This window comes from Melospiza melodia, chromosome Z (genome assembly GCF_035770615.1).
Source record: "Melospiza melodia melodia isolate bMelMel2 chromosome Z, bMelMel2.pri, whole genome shotgun sequence".
NCBI classification, from domain to species: Eukaryota; Metazoa; Chordata; class Aves; order Passeriformes; family Passerellidae; genus Melospiza; species Melospiza melodia.
Genome location: NC_086226.1, coordinates 2,475,519 through 2,501,981, shown reverse-complemented (window position 1 = coordinate 2,501,981; position 26,463 = coordinate 2,475,519). Strand labels below are relative to the sequence as shown.

The 26,463-nt window shown below is 49.7% G+C and overlaps 1 protein-coding gene across 1 annotated transcript; it reads right to left on the bottom strand.

The window, feature by feature from the left end:
- Positions 1-2,634: 2,634 nt before the first annotated feature.
- On the bottom strand, positions 2,635-25,177 carry PSTPIP2 (proline-serine-threonine phosphatase interacting protein 2). Its single transcript, XM_063180631.1, has 15 exons — positions 25,132-25,177; positions 15,809-15,909; positions 14,129-14,206; positions 13,173-13,207; positions 11,621-11,727; positions 10,878-10,940; positions 9,355-9,453; positions 8,417-8,462; positions 7,944-8,023; positions 6,090-6,188; positions 5,498-5,594; positions 5,116-5,197; positions 4,385-4,419; positions 4,030-4,087; positions 2,635-3,527 (listed from the first exon to the last, which is right to left on the bottom strand). Exons 1-14 carry the CDS (start codon positions 25,162-25,164, stop codon positions 4,038-4,040), a joined length of 1,005 nt encoding a protein of 334 aa, XP_063036701.1. The 5' UTR covers positions 25,165-25,177; the 3' UTR covers positions 2,635-3,527; positions 4,030-4,037.
- Positions 25,178-26,463: the final 1,286 nt, after the last annotated feature.

Sequence of the window (26,463 nt, the reverse complement as noted above, 5' to 3'; positions counted from 1 at the left end):
GCGCTCCGTGGGGACACACAGGCACTCCGTGGGGACACACAGACACTGCGTGGGGACACACAGACACTCCGTGGGGGCACACACACACTCCGTGGGGACACACAGACACTCCGTGGGGACACACAGACACTCTAGGGACACACACACACTCCGTGGGGACACACAGGCACTCCGTGGGGACACACAGGCACTCCGTGGGTGCGCACAGACACTCTGTGGGGACACACAGACCCTCATCGGGACAGACACACACTCTGTGGGGGCAGACAGACACTCATAGGGACACAAAGACACTTCATAGGGACATACAGACACTTCATGGGGACAGACAGATGCTCCGTGGGGACACACAGACACTCGGGGGGACAGACAGATACTCTATGGGGGCAGACAGGCACTCACAGGGACACAAAGACACTCTGTGGGGATGGACAGACACTCCTTGGGGACACACAGACACTCATGGGGACACTTAGATCATCCATGGGGACATTTAGACTGCCCATGGGGTCACACAGGCCATCCATGGGGACATTTGGAATGTCCATGGGGTCACACAGGCCATCCATGGGGACACACAGAGCGCCCATGGGGTGACACAAAGTGTGCATGTTGACATCCAGTGCATCCATAGGGACAAACAGGGACACACACACTGCCCAGAGGGACTCACAGAGAGTCCACAGTGACCCAGAGATTGCTATAGGGACTCAAAGACATCTATAGAGCCAGCCCAAGCTTCTGCCACAGGGAATGTGGAATGAGAAGCCAAGCCCCCACCAACAGGATGGGGAGTGTGAGCTCACTTCTGTGTGCCCCAGGGCGTGAGACACCCTCCATCCAGCACAGCAGGAATGCTGGCTCAGCCCCAGAGCAGGAGCCGCTGTCCCCAGAGCCCTGTCCTGGCACCCAGCCATCCCCAGGGAGCCACAGCCAGAGCAGGAGGGACTTCCCTCAGTGCCCAGGAGGATGAGCCCCCCCAGAGCTCAGGGGCACTTCACAGTCCCGTTACTGGCCTTGAGCAGGCACTGTTCTCTCCCTGGAACCTTGTACTTAGAGCTTGAGAAGTCTTTGTGTTACTAGTGTAACCTGGAATTTGTAGTATCTATGGGAAAGGTAAACTGGACGTGGCTGTAGGGGGAAACCTTCTCCAGCGCCCCAATTCTGGGATTACTTCTGTGCTTTCAGTAAATGTGCGAGCCAAGTTTTAGCCCCACTGGGCACCTCTACACCCAGAAAACCCAAACAGCATCTGTTGTGTTCAATCAGTGGAAAAATCCCAGAAGAGAAATCATGCAAGTTTTTGCAGACCAGACACTCCTCCAGGGCAAACAGCCCTGCATGGTCTGCAGCTCATGGCTAATGAGATGCACTTCTCATGCCATTCTCTTTTGGTGTTTCTTCTCCCTTGCTGTGTTGCTATTGAGCAAGAACTGAAATAAAGGATGTGATCTTGTAGATTTCCATCCAGGATAGACTAGGATGCTTTGCATGGATCCCAAACCCGTCCCCGACAGAAAGTAAACACGACAACTTTAAAAAAGAACACATATCCAGAACACGAGACTCAGAACTTATTTTTTAAAATATGTATTTATAGAACTAAGACTACAGCAGGCTCCTTCAGAACAGTATTTGTATCCTTGGTCTTTCAGAAATAAATAGGATAGCTGATTCCTTGCCATGTGCACTCTCCACAGCTCACAGTGAGGCAGCAGGGCAGATGTTGGAGCTCATTGTCATCTTCCCCACACAAATAAATCCAGTGAAAACCCCAAGGACTGGTGGGCTGAGGCACATGCTGAAGCCATGCAGATTAAACTTGAAAAACATCATAAAAACAGCAAATCACGTTGCTCCAGGTTAGTGGCCTGGCACCAGGTTTAGATAGGTAAACTGTGTGTTTATCCCCACGTCCTGTGTCCCTGTGTCCAGTGAAATAAGGCAGCAAGGAGCAGTGGAGCAGCACTGCACACAGGGACATCAGAGAGACCAGCAGCCCCAAGGCATGAAAGCTTCCGGATCAAAGCCATAATCATATCTGTATCTGTGGCAACAACAAGGGCAGGAACTTTCAGGAGAAGTGGTCAGAAAAACAGGTTTCATGGCTCCAGCAATAGATAGGTTTGTTTCCAGTGGTGCATAGTCAGAACAAGAGGTTAGAGAATCACAGAAGTTAATTAAATCATACAGCCAGAGAATCCCAGGATGGTTTGGGTTGGAAGGGACCTTAAAGACCACCTAGTTCTGATCCCTTAGGATTCTACCTTTTATATTTTTCAAATATTTGTAATCCTGCAATTCTTTAGTGTATAACCCTAAACTCCATATGGAGTGTTAGCTACTGCTTTCCTATTTTGGTCAGACAAAACAATTCCTCTCTAGGCCTGGGAATCAAGGACTCCTTACTGTCTCAGGCCCTGAGAAACATAAACAAAAGTGAGTTGAAGGGCAGCAAACTTGGGATAAATGACTTCATTACCTGAAGCTGCAATTGGAACATTAACCCCCAACATGCAAATGGACCGAACTTACAAAAATGTGAAAACCCGTGACCCATAGTCCATACATTGGGGGGCTTTGTCTGCCCAAAATGTACCTGAAGGCCCTCCAATAAATATAACTTTTTATTCCTTTAGTTTCATCTGGACTCTGTTTTTAGGTAGTCCCAAAAAGGCATCAGTTCCAACTCCCTGCTACGGGCAGGGACACCTTCCACTAGATCAGGTGGCTCCAAGCCCCATCCAGCCTGGTCTCCAGAGCTTACCAGGGGCAACCTGATAAACCTAAAAGCCCACAAGACCCTCATCAGAGAGGTGGCTGGAAGAGTTGAATAAATTCCTTAGGACCTTCCTGGGACCTCCCAGCAGGTTGGATGTGACACAGCCCCTCCCTGGGTAGATGCAAAGCAGCTTCCACTTAACCCTGGAGCACAGCTACAGCTAAGACAGACACGTGGTGCAAATGCTGGTGCCCCTCTAAGTAAGATTTCTGAGAAATATGAGTAAAATTTCATCTAAATGACCTAAAATTTCACCTAAATTTCACCTAAAGTTTAATCCCCACTTATGAAAGACTTTAGGTACAGGCAAGAGCCTTTAGGAACAGGCAAAACCTGAGATCTGGGAGGGATGCACATACCCTGGACACAAGCCAGCGTGCCCAAAGCATCGTGCAGCACTCCTCCCTGCACAAACAACTTCTTAGTTATACAGAGAGTGGGAGGCCCCAGACTTTCTAGATGGCTACACTTCAGAATAATTTCAAATCAAAACCTTCTTCTGACACAGGTCACCCCTGTGTCTGGTCCTTTTCCTCCTCTGAGTGTGAAGATCCATACAAGGAGTTTGCTGATCAAAGGCACAGGTTTTTAGTAAGCGCTTTCTGAATGTACAAATAATTATCATAGTCCTCAAATATTCTCTTGAAAAGCAGAATCACTTCAGCTCTGGGTGTCTGGGAATAACTGAAAACACCATCTCTGCCATGCTGGTCAGACCAACAGTGTCTTCTGCCTTCTGGAAAACCTAGAGAACAGGATCAGCAGTGTCTAAACCACAGCTACAGCTCAGACAAATAATGGGAGGGCAGACAGAAGCATCACTTCCAATTAGTCACCTCAAATGTCATTCCTTAACCAATGGCCTTTTTTCCCCACTGTCCCTCCTCTGTGTAGCTTCATCTCATAGTAAATCCTTTCTTACAGAATGCCAGAATGGTTTGGGTTGGAATGGACCATCAGGACCATCTAATTCCATGGGCAGGGACACCTTCTACTATCCCAGATTGCTCCAAGCCCCATCCAAACTGGCCTGGAACACTTCCAGGGATACAGGGGCAGCCACAGCTGCTCTGGGCACCCTGTGCCAGGGCCTCACCATCCTCTCAGGGAAGAATTTCTCCCCTCTAGCTGATCTAAATCTACCCTCTTTTAGTATAAATCATTCCTCTTTATCATAATACTATATGCCCAAGTAAAAAATTCCTCCCTTTCTTTAAAGCCTCATTTAATCAAAAGTGGGTACTCACTGTGACTGTTAGAAATGTACCAAGCTGTAGCCATCCACTGTGGCATAATCAGGCTCCCCTGAAACACAGAGCACAAAAAATCCCCTCAGGTTTCCCATGAGAAGTGCTCCTTATGTGACTTTAAACAGAGCAGAAGCACCACACACTGGCCGTCCATGTTAAAGTGAGTGAGTGAATGAGGTTCAAGCAAGGCTGGGAGAGCTGGGGGTGTTCACTTGGAGAAGAGAAGGCTCCAAGGAGACCTTAGAGTTCCTTCCAGTGCCTAAAGGGCGTTTAAGGGATCTGGAAAGGGACTTTGGGCAAGGGCTGAAGTGATAGCATGCATGGCAAGAAAGCCCATGAAGCAGTAACTCACCTGGTGCACTGGTCGGGGTGGGCAGAGGTCCCCTCCTGCACAGAAGGAAACAAACACAGAGTTGAGGATCTGCATGGCTCAGGGACTCCCTTTGCCCTGGTTCTGCACCCCCCAGCTCCCCCCCAGAGCTGGTGGGAGGGAAGGAGGTTTGGCCATCCTGGGCTTTATGGAGACCTGACAAGGCAAGTCACGGTGGGCTCACCACCCACAGCCCACTTGGAAAACACGGGAATTGAACCTGACACAGTGAGTGGGGAAGAGGAAAAAATAACCAGAAAGCACTGACTCAGGGAAAAACTGACAAGTGAGCCTCAGGGCATGTCTTTCAACATGCCTTTGTCCAGAGTGAGACATCAGGAAGCTGTAATTGAACATGACTCCTCTTTCAGTGTGGCAGCCAAAGTGGCAATTCATCCTTAGCATGAGTCTTGGCCCCAGCCATCATCTTGCCCCTGACAGAAAAACCCTTCACTGTGTCCTCCCTGCCTAGCTTCTGTCCCACGAGAGTGAATCCAGCTCTGCAGTTCCTCCCTCCACCCACAAATGCTTTTAACTCTCCTCAGATCTCCTCCTGTGATCTGTCATGGTGACATACCACATCATGAGCCATGCAAGCAAATATTGTCCTGTAATACCTTTAAGTCCAGTTTCCAATAGACTGAAAGGAAAAAATTATGCCTGTTTTGGGGGAGTGAGAATGATCTGCAATAACAATTGCAGGTGTATCTTACCTTGATATAGGCACAGGAGCTGGACTTCTCGCAGGAGTCACATTTCTCTGGGCATTATAGTAGTTTTCATAAACAACAGGAGCTAGGAAAAGTTGACAGTAGTAAAATACAAGCCTCTTACAGACATAAAATACTTCCTATACCAGCATTCAGCTGCCAAGTCTTTCCCCTCTCTGAGAAAATGTCTGATAGGAAACTAAAAAAATTTGAGACTATGATCTCCAGGGGCTGTCAAAAGTGGCACAGACTAGTGTTGCAAGGCAGTGAATGAAATGCAAAATGAGTGTTTCCTGCACACAAAATGATGCTGACCAGAGCAGCCAGCTCCATGAGGAGTACAGAGCAATCAGCACTACTTTCTGAGATTCTACTAAGCTCTTACCTGGAGCCAAACTTCCAGTTTTGCGTAAATTTACAAAAAAATCAACATCCTTCTCAATGCTGCACATTTCTAAACTCTTGCGGATTTCCTCGTATTTCTGCAAAAGGGAAATAAAATGCATTTGTATACATCAGGCATCAGATAAAAAAAATAAGGCTTTTCCCCTTTGCTTACCACAGATAGGGTGAAAGCCCAGTGCTCACATGAGCTCCAGCATCAGGGGAATCACAGAATCCCAGAATGGTTTGGATTGGAAAGGAAATTAGAAGCCCATCCCATTCCACTCCCTGCCATAGGCAGGGACACCTTCCACTAGATAAGATTGCTCCAAGCCCTGTCCAACCTGGCCTTGGACATTTCCAGGGATCCAGAGGCAAGCACAGTTTCTCTGGGCAACCTGTGCCAGGGCCTCACCACCCTCAAAAATGTGGAATTCCCAGAGGAAACCTCATTTGCAGGAGTTTTGGCCAATCCTTCTGCTCGCCCACTCATACTGGTCTCTTTGGTCAATCAAGGGCCAAGCTTAGTGCACAGGGAAACAGACTGGGCTTTGCTTTCTACACAGAAAAATGAAGGTTTTGAGTTGAGGTACCTCATCATTCTGAACACAGCCCAGGGAGAGCTGGTTGACGTGGAGCCAGAGGGCATTACGGAAATAGTTGATCCGCTCGCACTCCTGAGTCTCAAAGAACTGAAACAACACAGACAAAACTGTCCATAACATCTTCAAAACGAGGGCAAATCTCTTTTGTCCTGATTGCTTCCCACCCCCACGTGCCACAACAAAGCTAACTGCCAGGAGCAGTTGGTGTCGATCTTCTGCAGGAAGCTGAGTCCTCCAGCTTGTCCAGAGGAGAATAATCCCTCTATGCATCCAGGTGATGCACCAGGCTTGGAAAATCTGCAAGACTAATGTGGAGGGGACCACCCAGCACATTTCTACCTCTGGGGAGACCAAGCCAGCTTTCTAAAGGCAGTACAGGTTCCCAAAGTATCTTGTGCTCCTGTGGTCCCAGCCATCTTCCCTTACCAAGGTACCCTTAAATCCCAGAATCATTTAGATTGGAAAAGCCCTCTAAGATCATCAAATCCCACCTGGACTGCCAAGGCCACCACTAACACATTTCCCCAGGTGCCACATGTACATGGGTTTTTTTGTAACATTTCCATGTTCCAGATATGGAGCAATAAAAAAAAAGGGGGATGTATGAAAACAGAGGTGTTTCTGTTTCTTTCCTGCCTAGCCCTTTTCCAAGCAGGTTTAAAGCCTTTTGAAATCTGCTGTCTGGTACACCTCAATTTCACATGTTTTTACACATTCCCATGAACATCCACACTTGTTACCACTTATGACCTTTGCAACACATGGAGAGGAAAACTGCCACATCATCCATCTGCAAAAGTGAATCTGCTGCTTTCCACTCCCCACCACAGAACCATTAGGGTTGGAAACACTGTCTAAGAGCATTGAGTCCAGCCACTAACCCAGCACTGCCTAGCCACCACTAAACTGTGTCCCCATCCTAGAGGCTTCCAGAGAAGACACCAAAAGCACACCAGCACAGAGACACCCACGCACACCACACAAAACAGACAGAAAATTCAGTTCAAAAGGGAAAATTGGGATAGCAGCCTGAAGAGAGGTGTGGAAAAGGCAACAAGAGAGGTAACTTGGAAGGGATCAGCACTGCTGGGAATGGGAAAGCTGGTTGCAAGCCTGAAGCAGATCTGGGATAAAATCCATCTTTGCAGTCTCTGTCCACCCCTCAGTCACAGACCACAGGCCAGCAGCAGAGCAGCTGCTCAGCCCTCTTGCTACCAGTCTGGAATTCCCCAGGGCATGTGCTGGAAATCCCTGCTGGGCCACTTCCCTGTGTGGCTGTCTGCTTCAGGCTGATACACCCTCTCAGAGGGGTTCCCACACTACTGCATGGTTTGTGAGACACCAGGTAAAGAGCTCTTGGCACAGTGTGCATGTGGAGGTGGCTTCACCTGCATCCCCAGCCACCACCAGCCCCTGCTGGAAAGTCATGCAAAGTCTTCCAGAGTTTCAGACAATCTTCTGAGCAAAAAAGATGTTGTTGAGGCTCCAGGACATACTGGCCTGGGGTTACTGAGTGTGCAGAGGTGACCACAGCTGTCCAAGATGACAGCCATGCTTCACTTGCAAGCAGGTAGTGGGCAAAAATGTCACCACCTTGACTCTGTCAATTTTAGAAGCTGGTGGAGAAAATAATAAAATGAGAGCAGAAACCTTGAAGCAATGGGGCCTTGAATCCAGAAGCCATGCTTCAGACACACACACAGGGTTAGCTGCAATACATCCTGGTGCTTCACTGCCAGGGGAATACAAAACCAGCAAATCTGCACTGTCCCTGAGCCCTGCAGCCAGGACTGCAAACCCAGAGGAACAGGCTGGCATGTGGAGGTGTTTAGGGGCATTTACCTCACAAGCTTTGATGTGCTCGTTCTGCCATTCCTCCCGGATCTTCTCCATTGTGGTCACACTCTGCTGGTAACTCCTGTCTGTGAGACAAATCACATTTTGGCTGAAGGTGCCTCTGCCCATGGCAATGGGGCTGGAATGAGATGACCTTTAAGGTCCCTTCCAACCCAAATCATTTTATGATTCTGTGATTCCATGATTAACATTCATTTAAAAAAAATCCCTTCACTAGAAGGTAATTCTAGGGCTGGAAAAAAGGCTGAAAAGGGTGGGAGATCAGGGATAAAACAGAAGGACATAGTTTTAGTGGGATCATGCAGGTTTCTCCAGGGACATTGCCCACTGCTGCTATCTTAGGAATGTGTTTCCAAGGAGTCATGCCTGACCCAAGAGCTGGAGCTCATCCACAAGCTGTGCCACGGCTTCAAAAGCCCCTGCCCCTCACCCTCCCAACGCGGCATTTCCACACTCACCAGTGTCCTCCAGTGCTGATTTCGTCTGAGCCAGCTTCAGGAACAGCTGCCAAAACCAGGAGAGACAAGGAAGGTGAAGAAGAGGCTGTGTGCATCACCAATGGCACTGCATCCCCACTGGGGAGCATCACCAGCCTCCCCATCTCACCCCAAACCCAGAGCTAGAACAAGAGCTGGGGCATGAGAGCTGCAAGAAAAGACATCCCTTTCCCCCCCCACACCATAGCCTCTTAGGAAGGATGAAAGTTTGACAAGAAAGTCTCACAGATATGTATGTTTAGCAGAAAGATTTTAAATGTAGAATCTGAAGAAGGAGTAGAGATGGAAGCAAGTTTTGATACAGAAGAAAAGAATTGCTGAGCCAGTCTTACCGGATAACCAAGGAGGCAAAGGGTGTGTTAGTTAGAAGGGGTTTTTATGACTTACAGCAAAGGATAAACCTACTTCAAACAAGAAGATGTTTTTACCAAGCAGAAAGATAGCACAGCAAACAAGGCAGCAAAGTTGCAAGTAGAAAAAAGTTCTCAGAATTTTCCACCACAAGAAAACTGAAAAACAACTTCTAGCGTAAACTGTAATGTACTGACTTTTAGTGATTGGGGAACAGTAACATGAATATGGTAATTATAGTAGTTATGATAGGCTAGAAATAATAGTTAAGGTATAGATTGGTTCTTCTGTGTTAAGATGCTCAGCAAAGAAAAGTATATAATGCATTGTAACCAAAAGAAAAATATATAATGCAATGTAACCTAAACCAAAGGGTCTCCAGGGCTGTCTGCAGCTGGAGCTGACAGCTGTAGGCACAGGCTCTGTCACCCACAACCCTGCCCTGCTCTAATGCCTTGGATGTAATAAACTGCATTCTGGAGAGCCCCCTGGAGTCCTGCATCTCTCCTTCAGGCTCTTGCAGGGCTGAATTGAATGCCTGCCCTTACCTTCTCCTGCTGCTTCTGCGTGACCAGGTTGGCATTGCGGTGCACGGCCTGCTCCGCCTCGTCCTTGTCGCGGCAGCGCTGCTCGTACAGACGCTTGGCCTGGGACAGACCCCACACACACAGATTGTTGTGGTGTAATGGAATAGCCTGTCCATCCCGGTTCTTTCCCCAGGTGTGCCAATAACCTCTCCCTTCCCCTCCCCTTGCCTCTTGCTGAGTGCTGTCTGTCAATCTTGGCATTCCAGCAAGGGCGTTGTGTGATTGGCAAAGTTCAAGAGATGCCTCTCAGCCCTGGGGACATTGGGCCATCCAGGTATCATTTGTCCCTTGAGACTTCTCCCCCCATACCTGGTTGGTGGGATCCCTACCACTTCCCTCCCCCTCTCCCCGGGCTTAAAAGACACGAGGACCACACGGTTCCCTCAATTCTGTTGGAGCTGTTGCTGCATTCAGAGGCCTGTGTGCCAGAAATAAACCTCTGGATTCAAACCCCCCAGTAGAACTGACTCCTTTTCCTTCACCTCACCTAAAACCTTTCCACCAGAGGTAAACCTGAGCTCCTGCATGCCTGGACTTGTCCCAAGCACCCAGCTGCACCATCCAGCTTAGCCAAGGTGAAACCACCACAGTGTCTCTGAGGTGAAACCACCACAGCTGCCACCTTTGGTCAAGCAGCAAGGCCAGACAAGCCCAGGCACGTTCCATCCAGCAATATTGCTATTCAATTCCAATACCAGATGTTGGATGCAGGCACACCTCAGGGGGAAAAGCTCAGCCTGCAAGGGAACAGCCTGGCAAAAAGGTGCCCTGCAGCTTGGGAGAAGCCTTGCGAGGCAAGGATTGGAGTGAAAAGCTGCTGGCAATCAAGGGCATGTCCAGGGAAGGGCCGGGGAACAGGCAGGAGCACAAGGGTGATGAGAAGCAGCTGAGGGAGCTGGGAAGGGGCTGAGCCTGGAGCAAAGGAGGCTCAGGGAGCCCTTGTGGCTCTGCACAGCTCCTGACAGGAGGGGACAGCCGGGGGGGTCGGACTGTGCTCCAGGGAACAAGAGACAAGAGGAGAGGAAGTGGCCTCAAGTTGCATCAGAGGAGGTTTAGAGTAAATATTCACAGAAACCTCTTCACAGAAAGGGTTTTTATGCCCTGGAACAGGCTTCCCAGGGCAGTGGTGTAGTCACCATCCATGGAAGTGTTCATAAAAGGTGTGGATATGGCCCTTGGGGAGACAGGTTAGTGGCAGGCTTGGCAGTGCTGGGCAAATGGTGGACTCAAGCATCTTAGAGGCTTTTCCAATCTGAATAATTCTCTGACTCTAAACCATTTGTATCCAGCCCTGCAAGGCTACCACTGGCCTTGTCTTTGCTGTGCTCTTCACTTTTTCTGAGCACACCCTGCACACCACTCACACAGACACAGCAGAGTCACAGCAGAGGAGGAAACTCCTCTCATTTAAGCCTGTCCCAGTGCTCTGTGTGTGTGTGGACCATTAACCCACACGGCAAGAAACAGCAGCGTATTTGCTTTACCTCCATGGTCTTCTTGTACTGAAGATTCCTGTTTTTGTGAATGGCCTCCATTATCAGCTCTATCTGTGAAGACAACAGACCTGGGGTCAGCACGTCACTGACCATCAAAGCTCCAGGACACACTGTGTGGCTTACAAGAAGAGCCACAGACCACACTGAGATGTGTTTAAAGACCTTCATCCATCCAAATCATCTTCACAAAACTCATCTTTTGTGCTTCTGCCTAAGCCTTGAATTGTAGGCAATTGTAGCCTTTTGTGTATGCAAAGGAACTCTACAAACTAAATCCCAGCAATATATAGTACTGTACCATCTCCACAGACTCTGGCAAAACTGAGAAAACACTGGCAAAACACTCCCCTCTGCTAGGTCCAAACCAGTCCCTGGTTCTAGCAGTTTTCCCTGGTTTTCCAGACAAAACAATCTAAGCCAGAAGAAGTTAAAAGGCTTGGCCACTTTTACAGCCCCTATGGAGATCACACAGCCCTCCAAACAAATGTTTTAAAAACATTCCAACACTGTGGCTGGCCCCAAAACACACTCGAAGAAGATGTGGAAGTGAGAAGAAGGAAGTTGGAGGTTACTACACAGTTACAACACATAGGAAGGAGCTCAGCACTTCCCAGCAGCACAGGCACTGGGGGCGTGGCAGGGGCTGGGACATGGCATGAGACATTGATCAGCCCCTTGCTGGGGCAGGATCAGCACCCTGCAGGAAGGCACATCTCCCCACCGTGCCTCACCTTTTTCCGATGCAGCTTTTGCTTTTCCCTGAAATCCTCCATCTTCTTTGCCTCCTCCCGAAGGGTTTGCGCCAGCTGGATGTGACCTTGTCCCACATTGTCTATCTCTGCAAAGAGAAAACAAATTCATTATTAATATATATATATAAATTCCTAAAGAGACTGTTTCTCAAGTCAGCTTAGAGCACACCACACATCCCCTTTCAGAAATATGAAAAGCTCCAGCTTGTTTGAAGCAGCCTCCAAGCAGCACTCACCAGTGTAAGGATCAGTCCTGCTGGGACCTGCTCTCCAGTTTGAGAAAACTCTCCCCCCCACACAGGTAAATCTGGGCACGTTTCAACACACTGCACTGCCCCAGGCCAGCAGGCAGCAGCTTGGAGCACAGAAAAATGAAGGCTAAAACAACCTCAGGCTCCTCCGGCTGAAGGCGAGGTGGCCACACTGTGAAACACCCTCAAGATCCACCAAGGGAGCAGAGCTAAATGGCAGCTCCTGATTCAGCCCACAAAGCTGCTCCAAACCCGCAGCTGTGAACTGTCAGCAGTGATGAGGGCAGAGCCCTGTTAGGGAGGTCCACAGGGGCAGCAGATCAGGCAGGGGATGGACTGGGCACAGGACAGCGGAGCGCTCACCCTCCAGGTGCTGTCTGATGGGACACGGCAGGAGGTGACCATGACAATGTACAGTGGCCAAAGCACCATCTTGTAGATGCTCCAGTTAGTATCACAGCATCATTTAGGCTGGAAAAACCCTCTTAAGATCCTCAAGTTCAACCATTCCCTCAGCACTGCCAAGGCCTGCCACAGACCCATGTCCCCAAGTGCCACATCCATATGGTTTTTAAATCCCTCTGCGGATGGGGACTCTCCCACTTCCCTGGGCAGCTGTGCCAGGCCTGGACAACTTTTTCCATGAGACAATTTCCCTAATATCCAATCCAAACCCCCCCATGCCCAGCCTGAGGCTGTTCCCTCTGCTCCTGTCCCTGTTCCCTGTTCCCGACCCCCCCGGCTGTCCCCTCCTGTCAGGAGCTGTGCAGAGCCACAAGGGCCCCCTGAGCCTCCTTTGCTCCAGGCTCAGCCCCTTCCCAGCTCCCTCAGCCTCTCCTGGGGCTCCAGCCCCTTCCCAGCTCCGTTCCTGCCCTGGACACGCTCCAGCCCCTCGGTGTCTCCCTTGTGCTGAGGGCCCAGAGCTGTCCCCAGGTTCAAGGTGTGAGTTGCAGTGTGTTTGTGAAGAGGACAAGCCTGTCCAGCAAACTCCAGATAAGCTTCCCATGCACAGCTTCCTATGCACAACACAAACATGACCTCTGAGCTGCAGCCAGACCTGAAAGCCCAAGAGATCCCAAAATGATGCCCTGAGGGTCTCCTGTCCCACACATGTCCTGGCTCACTTTGTCCGAAGCCCCACACACTGGGATGAGCCAGGCCAGCTGTACAGCCTTTGCCTGGCCTCATCACTGCACAGCTTTAGAGATTTCTCTGCTGTTTTCTTCCCAAGCAGTTGCCTTCAGGCTTTACTGTCCTGGCAAACACAAATAATTACTTACGTTGCTTGAAAACATCAAGGGATCTCTTCAGCGTGCTGAAAAACACAGGCAAGGCATTAAAAAGGGTGGAAAAGCAGAGTCGGGCACAGGCAGAGCAGAGCACCTCTTCCAAAACACAGCTCACTCAACAATGCCCAAAGAACCTTAAAGCACATTTATTTACCCTCTTAGTACCTCCAGCTTTTTCCCCTCTCAGCAGGTACAACACAGTTCACTTGGTTTGACATCTTTCTGAATGCTGGATGCTATTGAAAATTCAAAGTATCACAACAAATGCTTCTGGAAACCTCCTGAAACCATAATTTTGGGACAATTTCAACATGGTTTGAAATGGTCCCAACCATTGTTGAAAATGTTTCGACCATTGCCAGAGGTTGGAAAATAAGGGAAAAATTTTCTCCCTATTAGGGAGATTATTATTCCCTATTATTCCTAAACAGGAAAAATTTTCTCCCTATTAATATTGCACAGTAAAGATGGTAAAAACATTTTAAGTGACACCTCAATATGAAACTGTAAGTAAATGACCAGAGTGTGTTTAAAGTGCAGAAATAAAGGAGGAAGCAGAAGGCAGTGAGGATCACTTGGGAAATGGAGCAAGCTGTGGTGGCCACAGCATGCTGGGCTCAAAAGATGTGCATGGTTTGAGTCAGGGAAGTACCTGTACTTCCCTGCCTGGAGGTAACCCAAGGTCTCACGATCCCCAGCCTTCAGCTGACCCACCAACCCACATCCCCCTGAGCATCTACAGGGCCTTGGTTAATCTGTGGCCAAGGGGAACTTGGTGGGCTCCAGCTGAAAGCCAATTAAAACCCAGCTGAACACTGCTCATTCATGAGAACGATTTCAGCTCGTCTTCCGAATGTCTCAATCACGTTTCAATTCTGTTTTGTCTCACAGCTTCCTTCCTTCTCTTCCTCCTTCAGGGACACCCATAAAAGCAACTGTGAACTTACTTCAGCTCTGTCTGCCCACAGGGCTTCTTCTTCGATAAGTTAATGAGCTCCTTGCCATATTTTTCTTCTATAATTGCTCTGTTGAGGAAAGAGAGTCACCACAGAGAGAAATCATCGATTGGTTTGGGATGGAAGGGACCTGAAAGCTCATCCAGTTCTGCCCTCTGCCATGGGCAAGGACACCTTCCACTAACCCAGGGTGCTCCAAGCCCTGTCCAACCTAGCCTGGGACACTGCCAGGGATCCAGGGGCAGCCACAGCTGCTCTGGGCACCCTGTGCCAGAGAGGGTCCCACCACCCTCACAGCCAGCAATTCCTTCCCTACATCCCATCTATGTGTGGCAATAAGTACTCTCTGCACCTGGCACTAATCCTTAGGGAGAGCATCTGAAAAAGAGACCAAACCTCATGAGGTGACATAAATAACATCTTTGAGAGACCATATTATCTCCCCCTCTTGGAAGAAAGGAAGGAGGAAAAGGGAGTTCCTGTGTTGCAGTGTTGCAGTGTAAGAATAACCAGGTCTTTGTTTTTTAAATCACTACAGACAACCAGGGCTGGAATTGCTTGATCAAATGTAGTTCTCTCCATGTGCCCAGCAGAAAGGAACAAGTACTCCTAGAGGCTGCCATTAAAACATCCACTGGATAAAATAAACAACTTTTTAAAATGTCCTAACTACTAATACAGATGAAGATCCTTGTATGGTTGATTTCTGGAGTCTGGCAATGAAATTCACCTACCTTAACTCTAAAAACTCCAGAAGCTAATAGGGAAATTGAAAAAAAATGTACTATAGATTGATTTTTTTAATACACCTAGCAACATTCCCATGAACTTTGTTTGAGACAAAACATCCAGCAGGAACATTTTCCATATCTGGAACTGTGCTGGACAACTGGGCCAAGCCCAGAGAGTGGCAAATCCAGGCCCAGCCTCTGATTTCCTCCTGGCCAGACACTGCAGTGGCAACCCACACCTCCTTCAAAGCCAAAGAGGGCACAGGGTGTAGAGGAGGCTTCTGGCACTCTGCATTGTCACTGATGAGTGAGACTTGGTTCTCAGGGTCCACTTCCTCCTGTGGGAGGTCAAATTTTCCTGGAACGTGGGATTACAGCCTGAACAGATGTAGGTGGATTAGACACTTTTAAGTGCAGCTCTCCTCCTGTTCATCCCCATTTTGTTAGAAGTAGCAAACAGGATGCTCTACACAGAGTTGTGCAATCAGAGGTTGGTTTTCTCCAACTGTCATTACCAAAATGACATTAATTCAATGTACATATTCTACAATGCTCTTCATATTTAGCCACTGCTAACCAGGTGAGCCACAAAGGTAAAATACATCAGATTTTAGTCAGATCATCACCAGGCACAGGACCTCTGCTTATGTCATCTCCTCTGATTAATAATGGCAGCACCTAACCCTACCATTTCTTAACGCTGAATCTGTGGGGAGTTCATAATGCACAGAGACAAAGACAGGACAAAGCCATGGCTCTCCTGGGCCAAGATCTTCTAACCTGATCCTCTGCAAGGCAAACAGCAAGGTGAACTTCGTGGCACAGCCTTTTATCATCACTTAAACGCGGCAGAAACCAAGCTGGGAACACCAGGAGAAGGAGCAGCGCCACAGCAGCACTCCCAGGCTCCACCCAGCCCGCGCCAGAGGCAGCTCCCTACCTTTCCTTCAGAAAGTCTTCAAACTCCTTGCAGTTCTTCCTGCCATCGTTCAGGTGCTGGATGATGCTGTCGTAGCCAACTGTGCTGGTCAGGTCCGTGCTCTGGAAACACAGGAGCAGAAGTCATGTCCCTGCCAGCACAATCCATGGACACTGCCACCTCCTGAGGCATTTGCACAGGCCGTGGTTCAGGGGGAGAAAGCGTGCAAGTGCCTCTTTATGAAATAAAATATGTTATTTTTAGGGGTGGGAGAGGCTCCAGAATGAGAACAATGGTGGCAATTTGAGACAAGGTACATCTGTGCCACCCACACTTGCCATAGATTGTGAAGGGTCATTTTCTTCCAAATTATTCCTTAAAAACATATATTGCATGGATGTATGTAGAAAAAAATGAAAAAGAAAAAGGAAAAGGAAAAGAAAAAGGAAAAGGGAAAGGAAAAGAAGAAAAAGAAAAAGAAAAAGAAAAAGAAAAAGAAAAAGAAAAAGAAAAAGAAAAAGAAAAAGAAAAAGAAAAAGAAAAAGAAAAAGGAAAAGGAAAAGGAAAAGGAAAAGGAAAAGGAAAAGGAAAAGGAAAAGAAAAAGAAAAAGAAAAAGAAAAAGAAAAAGAAAAAGAAAAAGAAAAAGAAAAAGAAAAAGAAAAAGAAAAAGAAAAAGAAAAAGAAAAAGAAAAAGAAAAAGAAAAAGAAAAAGAAAAAGAAAAAGAAAAAGAAAAAGAAAAAGAAAAAGGAAGAAAAAGAAAATGAAAAAAAGAAAAAAGAGAAAAGAAAAAGAAAAAGGGAAAAGGAAAAAAAGAAAAGAAAAAGGAAAAAATAAGAAAAAGAAAAGGAAAAAGAAAGAAAATAAAAAGAAAAACCAAAAGAAAAACCAAAAGAAAAAGAAAAAGAAGATGCAGCAATGCTGTAGGCTGACTTACTCTACCCCATTTTTTCCCATTCCTATGCATGGCTGCAGAAAAGGGAGCAATAGCAGGAGCAGGTACGAAACCCAGCAACAGGAAACAAAAGCCACGAAAGGTTATCAAGAAACCTGAAGAGGATTGTGGCAGGATGGAGAGATTCAGGAAATGGTTCAAAGCCAGGACGAGAGCATGCAGAGATCTGGCATAAGAGTGTGGGCAGCTGAAGAGGGGATTTCTTGAGAATTTGTTCCTGGTGCAATAAAGGAGAAGGAACAGGGCTGGTATCTGTGATAAAGGAACAGTTTAAATAAGTGTAATTCCTTATTCAAGTACTTGACTGTCAGTGACCAGAAAGCAAGAAGTGAAGGGGAGATGTGGCGGAGTGGGACTGGCAGAAAATCCACAGGTATCCCAGACCAGCTTTGCATGGGAAGACAGGACTGTGGAGCAGGACCTAGGCAGAAACCAAACTTCCTTTACAAAGTACAAATGTCCCTCCAAAATGAGGTTGGTACTGATAAACCCACAGCCAGCTCTCAGGTTCACATCTTCACGAACCGAGTCTGTGAAAAGGAAACACTGCACTGGAGTCAGGCTTCATCACATTTGCAAAGCACAGGATCAGCCCCTCTTGAATTCCTGTCCCCACTTTCAAAGGAAACAGAAGGGATGCAGAGCACAGCTGCTGGCCACTGCCAACCCAGGCAGGAGGGAGGCTCAGAGCCCATCAGTGACCACTGCCCATCCAGGAGAGGCTCAGAGCCCATCACTGATCACTGCCCATCCAGGGGAGGCTCAGAGCCCATCACTGATCACTGCCCATCCAGGAGAGGCTCAGAGCCCATCAGTGATCACTGCACACCCAGGGGAGGCTCAGAGCCCATCAGTGACCACTGCCCATCCAGGAGAGGCTCAGAGCCCATCACTGATCACTGCCCATCCAGGGGAGGCTCAGAGCCCATCAGTGATCACTGCCCATCCAGGAGAGGCTCAGAGCCCATCACTGATCTCTGCATGTCCAGGGGAGGCTCAGAGCCCATCAGTGATCACTGCCCATCCAGGGGAGGCTCAGAGCCCATCACTGATCTCTGCCCATCCAGGAGAGGCTCAGAGCCCATCACTGATCTCTGCATGTCCAGGGGAGGCTCAGAGCCCATCAGTGATCACTGCCCATCCAGGGGAGGCTCAGAGCCCATCACTGCACACCCAGGAGAGGCTCAGAGCCCATCACTGATCACTGCATGTCCATGGGAGGCTCAGAGCCCATCACTGCACACCCAGGGGAGGCTCAGAGCCCCATCACTGCACATTCAGGACCACCCAGAGGCTCCTGCATCCTGCTCTGGCACTCTTGGGTTCTCTGTGCCAAGCAGAAGGGTCAAGGAATACCCATAAATAATGTGCACTAAGCTCCTTGTTTTACCACTCTTCCTCCTACAGTAGAGGGATTTAATTCTAGCACGTGTGTGTTTCCTAAGCACCCAAGGCAGGACCAGACCTTGGGGTGCAAGGCGTTATATGAAACACAGAATCACACAATTGTTTAAGTTGAAAAAACCCTCTGAAATCATCAAGTCTAAATATTCCCCAGCACTGCCAAACCATTCACCCAACCACGTCCCTGAGTGCCACATTTATATGGCTTTTAAATTCCTTCAGGTGAGTTTTCCATGGGAGGAACTCCCAGCCCAGATGGAGTTGGGCAGGGTTTTATGGTCTCAAATCAGCCTTTGCAGAAACCTTCTGGGCAGGTTTGGCACAGAAAGACTCAAAAGGACCAGCATGACTGGGGGTGCTCAGCCTGGAGAAGGCTCCGGAGAGAGCTCAGAGCCCTGTCCAGTGCCCACAGAGACTCCAGGAGAGCTGCAGAGGGACTGGGGACAAGGAATGGGGGGACACAGGGAATGGCTCCCACTGCCAGAGGGTAGGGACAGATGGGATATTGGGAAGAAACTGCTAGCTATAAAGATGGTGAGGTCCTGGCCCAGGGTGCCCAGAGCAGCTGTGGCTGCCCCCTGAATCCCTGGAAGTGTCCAAGGCCAGGCTGGACAGGGCTTGGAGCAACCTGGGATAGTGGAAGGTGTCCCTGCCATGGCAGGGGGTGGAATTGGAGGGTCTTGAGGGTCCCTTTCAACCCAAACCATTCTGGGATTCTGTGACTGCAAAGGCAGGGCTGGCAACAGCAAGGGAAGAGGAAGTGCAGCATGGCATGCACAGAGCCATGGGCACAAAGAAGATTATTTAAAACCATAATAAACCAACCCAAAGGCAAGTATGGAAGATGGGGAGCTGCACCAAGCCCTGCCCAAACAGAGCATGAGGATCTCTCCTGCTATTCTCCTGCACACATCTGTCCTGGCCCTCCCTGCTGGACACAGCTCTGAGCCCATGTGCTATTCAGAGCACAGCCCATGGAAACTACAAACAGATGATTTCAAGGTGACAAAGCAGCACCTGATGTTTCCCAAGCTCACAGGACATGCAACCCCCTCCCTTCCTGATCTGATGCCTGGATTTGCACCCAATGGAATCAATAACGAGAAGGAATTTGTGTGCTGCTTGTGACGTTTTGGGGTTTGGTGTAGAAGCGAAGGGAGACAACCCATCCTCTGATCAGCATCGAACTCCGATTTATTGATCCAACATGCACATTTTATAACCATGTTAATTAAGCTCATACATATTGCAAAACCCGAGCTCATCATTGGTCACAGATTATACGGCAACCCCTCCTTTTGTTTTCAATACCTGTGGTTTGTTATTGAGACTAAGACTTGTTTTTCTTATTCTGTTATGAACAGTTCTCAAGGTCTCCATGTTTGTCACTTTGCTTTCCCATGCTTATCCAAGGACAAGATATTTACTTGTTATTAAAAAACAACCTGAGAACTTCTGCTGTTTACAGGAATGTGCCTGAGAATTTTGTTGTTTACAGGAACAGGCTTTGAGAATTTACAGCTTACAGCTGCCTTTTACTTTTCAATCAGCTGTATATGATTATGGCATGTCTGAACAAAACTGTATAAGCCATGTCTGAGCAAAATTCTCCAACAGTTTGGTTACGCTTTCAGCCAAAAGCAGGGGCTAAAATGCTCTGCTGTGGATGGGAAAGCACGTCATGATCCTGTCTGAGTCACAGCAAGCTGCTGAGCCTGACGCTTCCATCTCCTACCCCAATTTACCAGAAAACCCCTGCAGACACACACCCTGAGAAGAAAATGACAGTGTAGAGCTGTTTCAGTCAGAAAAGTTCTATAAGACCGTTAAGTCTTAGAGGGAGTTAACCACTCCCCAGTATTGTCCACACTACCATTAAACCATCTCCCCAAGTGCCACATCCACACAGCTTTTAAATCCTTCTGGGGACAGGGAGTCCCCCACTGCCCTGGGCAGCCTGTTTCTAGGACTAATAACCCTCGCTATGAAGAAATTTTCCCTAATATCCAATCCAAACATCACTTTACACAGCCTGAGGCCGTTCCCTCTGCTCCTGTCCCTGTTCCCTGGAGCACAGCCCCACCCCCCCGGCTGTCCCCTCCTGTCAGGAGCTGTGCAGAGCCACAAGGGCCCCCTGAGCCTCCTTTGCTCCAGGCTCAGCCCCTTCCCAGCTCCCTCAGCCTCTCCTGGGGCTCCAGCCCCTTCCCAGCTCCGTTCCCTGCCCTGGACACGCTCCAGCCCCTCGGTGTCTCTCCTGTGCTGAGGGCCCAGAGCTGTCCCCAGCACTGGAGCTGCCTCAGCAGGGCCGGCACAGGGACGGGCCCTGCCCTGGGGCTGTGTCACAGCCTGGCTGGGACAGCCCAGGGGCCATTGGCCTCCTGCCCCCCTGGGCACCCTGGGCTCGTGTCCAGCCCCTGGCACCAGCACCGCCAGGGCCTTTCCCAAAGGGCCTTTCCAGCCCCTCTGCCCAGCCTGGAGCTGCAGGGAATGGTGAGACCCAAAGCAGGACCCAGCTCTTCTCCTTGGTGCCCCTCACACCATTGGCCTCAGGCCATGGATCCAGCCTGCCCAGACCCCTCTGCAGAGCCCTCCTGCCCTCCATCTGTCTGTCCCAACCTTCCCAAACTGAAAGGTTTGGGGCACTGCACATGTTCATAGACCATCTCCTGAAGGATCTGTATTTATTCCAAGCTCCCAGAATGTTTCCTCAGCCTTGTGTGCTTAGAGAAATGCACCAGAAGCTGGTGACTATTTTAGTAGTTGCAAAAACTGTGCAAGCGTAGCTGGCTGTGCTGTCCTTGCTCAGTCGGTGCCTGCAGAAGTTACTGAGACAAAGAGAAGTGCTTTTTCATGCCGGTGCCCGCAGGGAGCAGGGCGAGGAGAGGCTGCACAAGGCCGCAGCTCCTCCCCACCCCACAACCAGGAGGGTACAACAGGACAGACAAAACTCACTGCAGGGAGGAAAAAGCCTCACTGCAAATCCGCCCACCTGGGACCAGCATCCTGCAAAAGGCAGCTTTTTGATTAGTAATTTTCCATTTGAAGTTTCCTTCCCCTACACCAGCCTGTTCATCCCAGAGACACCAAAAGCAAAGGTCTGTTTCGCCTTGATGCAATTTCTTCTTCCCACAAATCCCACCTTGTTCCTTCGAAACAATGACCTGGGGATTTCACAACGCTGCTGCCAAGTTCCACCAAGGCAGTGCCCATTTAGAGAAGGACAGGCAGGGGGAAGGGGAAGTGAAACAGCCATAATCAGACAGCAGCCAGGGAATAAACCCAGGAACCCAGGGCTGCATCCCCTCAGACATGGGTTGTTTTAGCAACATTGCTAAAAACACAGCAGGGAGCAGAGCACTACCTCGTTGAAGGCAAAATGACTAAAATTTCATTCTCCAAGCTGCAACCTGTTTAGCCCACAGATCAGAATTAGAGTGGTTCTTAGCATTAATGTAATTTCTATTTTTACCATATGGTTTTACAGCACCAAAGTGCGCGATGAGATCCAAGGTGGTGGGGTTACCCGAACTGTGTGTAAGAACAGGCTTGTGGAAAACAAGGCATGTTTTCACTTAAGAAAGTGAAAAAAAGTGAAAGAAAAGACCTCATAGTGAAAGAAGAAGAGCAGATTGCAAAAACAAATGAAAACAAAATGTCAGGCTTGCCCAACTTGTGGCAATCACTACAGGCAGGACAGGGGCAAACAAACATGAGTTTTGGGGTATTTTTGTTTTTGCACAGCTCACTCAGAGGCCTGTGGGAGTGAGTGACATGGGAGTCAGAGCATGCAGGGCAAAATATGTTTTCAGCTTCAGGCATGTCTGGACTTCAGTCCCTGAGCAGCAGGAGCTGCAGTGGGGTGCCAGGGAGCAAACATCTTTATTCAAGGAAATTCATCATCTTGTATTGAGACCTGGGAGCACAAGCAAACTTCAGTGCACAGAGCCAATGGGCCTGTGTTTTCCCACCAGAGCACATCAGGAATATCCCACCATCAGCTCCAGCAGGGAACAGGAGCCAGTGCAGGAACAGACGCAGCACCCACCGAAGGAACCACAACTGCTGGGGTTTAAAACTAAATCAGTCCCCAGGTGAGGCTGGAAGCACAGCCGTGCTATTCCAACAGAGCAAAGGGTGGGCTGCAGCTTAGCCTGCAATCACAGAATCCCAGAATGGTTCGGGTTGGCGGGGACCTTAAACCTCATCCCATTCCACTCCCTGCCATGGGCAGGGACAGCTCCCACTGTCCCAGGCTGCTCCCAGCCCCATCCAGCCTGGCCTGGGGCACTGCCAGGGATCCAGGGGCAGCCACAGCTGCTCTGGGCACCCTGGGCCAGGGCCTGCCCACCCTCACCTTTACCATCCTATCGCCACAAACAAATCTAGAGGTCATCACTCACAACCAGTCACATTTCAAAGCTGGGAGATCCAATACCAAAACTGGGGTAGGTTTTGAGAGCTTGAACGTTTTTTAGACTTTGTCCCATCAGTTGGACCATACTTCCCCTGGAGCACTCCCAAAGTCTCCTCATCAGGCTGTCCTAACCATCAAGAAATTTGCTCCCACATGAGTAACATACATTTTTTCCCAGTATTTAGGGATTCTGCAGGTAGAATGGGATGATGAGTTAATTTGGAGGGAAAAAAAAAAGACATGTACATTTTGTTGGACCAGCAGATCTGAGCTGACCCATCATCACCACTAAAGAACAGTGTGTGACAGCATGTGCCACCTGCCCAGGATCATGCAGCAATGGCCCTCTTGGTCTCACCCTGTCTGACAAGTGAAGAACCTACAGAAGACAAAAATTGTGCCTCACCAAGCTCTTTGTAATGATAGGACAAGGAATTACAGTTTTGAACAAAAATATGGGAGATTCATATTAAATATAGGGAAGGAATTATTTGGATTGTTTATGAGTGAGAGTATTAAAACACTGGCAGAGGTTACATACACAAGCTGTGGGTACACCATCCCTGGAAGCATTCCAGGGCAGGCTGGACAGGGCATAGAGCAACCTGGTCTCATGGAAGGTGTCCCTGACCATAGCAGGGTGGTGGACTAGATGGTTTGTAAGGTCTTTCCCAACCCAAACTGCTCAATGCTTCTATGATTCTAAGAAATCACTTGCTTCAGCAAAGACTTCTCCTTCTATTTTTTGCCTTACGCAAACCAATCTGAGAGGAAAATTGCAGAGGAAGTGCTTGCCCACTCACAGCACTCAGCAGCAGGTGGAAGCTGGATCTGCAGCCCTGCACACTTAATCTTCCTTTGGTTTTTTTCCCTTCCTATCCTTATCCACCCCTCCTCCAGCCCTCACAGCTGATGCACAGTCACCAGTACGTGGTGCGGCAGCTGCTTTGGGGTGGTACCTGCCTTTTCCATGGGCCCAACGACCGCAGAAGGGCCTCAGTCTCTCCACTGAGTCACCTCCATCACGCTCCCGTCCAGCCTCAGTCAGGGCGCTTGGAGCACACGGGCTTCAGAAAGGACAAAACCCTGGAAAAATCCCTGGCAGCACCAGTGGTTTGGGGCTCAGCAAGAACCAGGGATTATTCAGAAGTGGTCAAGCAGGAGTGAGCGTCCCACACAACACCACAGATCCTCCCTTATCTTGGAAGCTGGAGGCTGCTCCTGCCCTAGGATTTCTCCTACTGAGCCCCCTCCTCCAAGATCCTCCTTCAAAAAGCACCACACCAGTGCAGGAGAGGAACAAAGCGGGCAGAAATGGCCGAAGTCAGCCCTGCGGTGAGGAGCTCTTCTTCAATCCCACATGCCACCGAGGCACAGCAAACCCTGCCTGCTCAGCCTTTCTGCCATCACAGTGGTTCCTCCAGCACCCTCAGAACCTCCCCTCCGCACATCTGCAAAGCCAAGGGAGCACTGTGGAAAATTTCTGTGTAACAAATAGCTGGGAAGCAGCTGCCAGGTGCAGAGTTGGCTTTATTCTCCATAACAGGTTTGACATCTGTGTGGGATTTATGTGTTTGACAACGCTATGCCAGTTAACTTGTTAATGATGCCGGGCAAGGCTCTGCACCGATTCCTCAACACTCAGGAGCCCCAGACCTGGTGCCAGCTCTTCCTGGGGCCTGTACTTCTCTCTCACGTCCTACAAGATGGGAGATGCTTCCAGGCAACATCTGGGAAACCCCAAGCAGCACCATTCACAGATGAAGATTTTCAGCCCCAAAAGACCAAATTTTGTAATTCACTTCCTGGTCACCAATACCTAGAATGAAGATCCACCACAAGAGGAACCGAGTAGCCACAGAGTTTTAGCTCTGCAGCAGATATGTGGGTTTCCTGCACTTCTCCTTTTATAAAAGCATAATTCCGACTGAAAAGAATAAATTGTGGTTTTCCCTGAACTGTGGGTTTTCCTCCATGGTTCAACAGCTGGCAGCAGCATCATACCAAGTGACTTGCTCCTCTCCAGGATTAGCTCCACAAGAGGAGAACATTTTTCACCATGCTGTCTTCAAGTAGTTCACCAATGGCAAATTAATGGTATCAAACCCTTCACCCTGGCACTGACTTCCTCCAGCAAGGCAGCAGCCACGGCTGGGATTCTTTTGGCGCTGCAAGGAGCAGGCTGTAAAGCCACTACTCTCAAGACATGCATGGTGGGCAGTGCCTGCTGGGGATCACAGAATCCCAGAATCGTTTGGGTTGGAAGGGACCTTAAAGCACATTTCATTCCATCCCCTGCCACAGGCAGGGACACCTTCCACTATCCCAGCAAAGCCCCGTCCAGCCTGGCCTTGGACACTTCCAGGGATCCAGCGGCAGCCACAGCTTCTCTGGGTACCCTGTGCCAGTGTTCTACTGACCGAGTGCATTCAGCAAAGTCACCCCACGACAACGATCGTTGGCTTAGGAGCAACTCCAACCAGAGCGCAGTGATCCCTCCACCTCCAGGTGCGCCCCCCGGCCCCGGCTGGCTGTGTCCCCGCTGTGCCGGTCCCGCCGTGCTCCCACTCACCCAGAAGTTGTCCCTGAACCGCGCCTCCCGCATCGTGCTGCTGCCGCCGCCGCCGCGCTGCGCCGCTCCCTGCCCGGCCCGGCCCGGCCCGGCCCGGCCCGCCCTGCCGAGTCTCCTCCCACGCACGGTGCTCCCGCCCCGGGATGCCCCGGGTGGAGGAGCGGGACGTGCAGCGCCGGGCGGGCGGGACCGGGGGCAGGCCGGCCCGGCACCGCGGCACGAACCCACCCGTGCGGTGCCCCAAGGACAGAGGGAGCGGAGCCGGAGCAGCTCGGCCAGTGGCTGCACAGCCCTGCCCACGCCACCTGCAGCACCCTGCCCGCCCGGCTCGGAGCTTCAGGAATGCTTCGGGAAGGTTTTATGGAATCAGAGAATTGCTTAGGTTGCAAAAGCCCTCCAAGGTCGAGTGCAACCATTCGCCCGGCCGCTACCAAGCCCGCCCATGTCCCACACATCCACATCCACAGGACTTTTTAATGCAAGGGTGAGGAGGTCACTACTGCCCTGGGAAGCCTGTGCTAGGGCAGGAAAACTCTCCAGGTCAAGAAACTTTCCCAATATCCAATCCAAACCTATCCTGGCACAGCTGCAGGCCGTTCCCTCTGCTCCTGTCCCTGTTCCCTGGAGCACAGCCCCACCCCCCCGGCTGTCCCCTCCTGTCAGGAGCTGTGCAGAGCCACAAGGGCCCCCCTGAGCCTCCTTTGCTCCAGGCTCAGCCCCTTCCCAGCCGCTCCTGAACACGCATAACTCCCCTTCACCACACACATCCCGTGTCACACAGTTTATTAGGGGCCATTGCCTGACACAAGGCACTCCATGAGGGAGCTCTGAGCAACGCTTGGAAAATATGAAAGCAAAGATTGGACACTGCATACTGAAATGCCTCAATCACACCCACCACACTCAAATTGAGGCTTTTGCTTGAACACAGGGACAGCTAAAACACTCCAGTAGTGTAAAAAAATGCATTTTCAACTTAGTGAAATAAGTCTGCTCAATTGTAACCTGAGGCTAATTTATGCAGACTGTGTGTAGCCTCTAGACAAAAGAGAGCACAAACCGCTACCATGACTCCACTCCACCGAGCACCTCAATGTGCTCTAAGAGAGCTGGAGAGGGACTTTGGGCACAGAGTAACAGAGCAACAGAGCAAGGGAGAACTGTCTTTCCACTGAGAGGGCAGGGATAGATGGGATATTGGGAAGAGACTCTTCCCAGAGAGGATGGTGAGGCCAGGGCACAGGTTTCCCAGAGCAGCTGTGGCTCCCCACCCCTGGCAGCGTCCAAGGCCAGGCTGGAGAGGGTTTGGAGCAGCCTGGGAAGAAGTGCTCC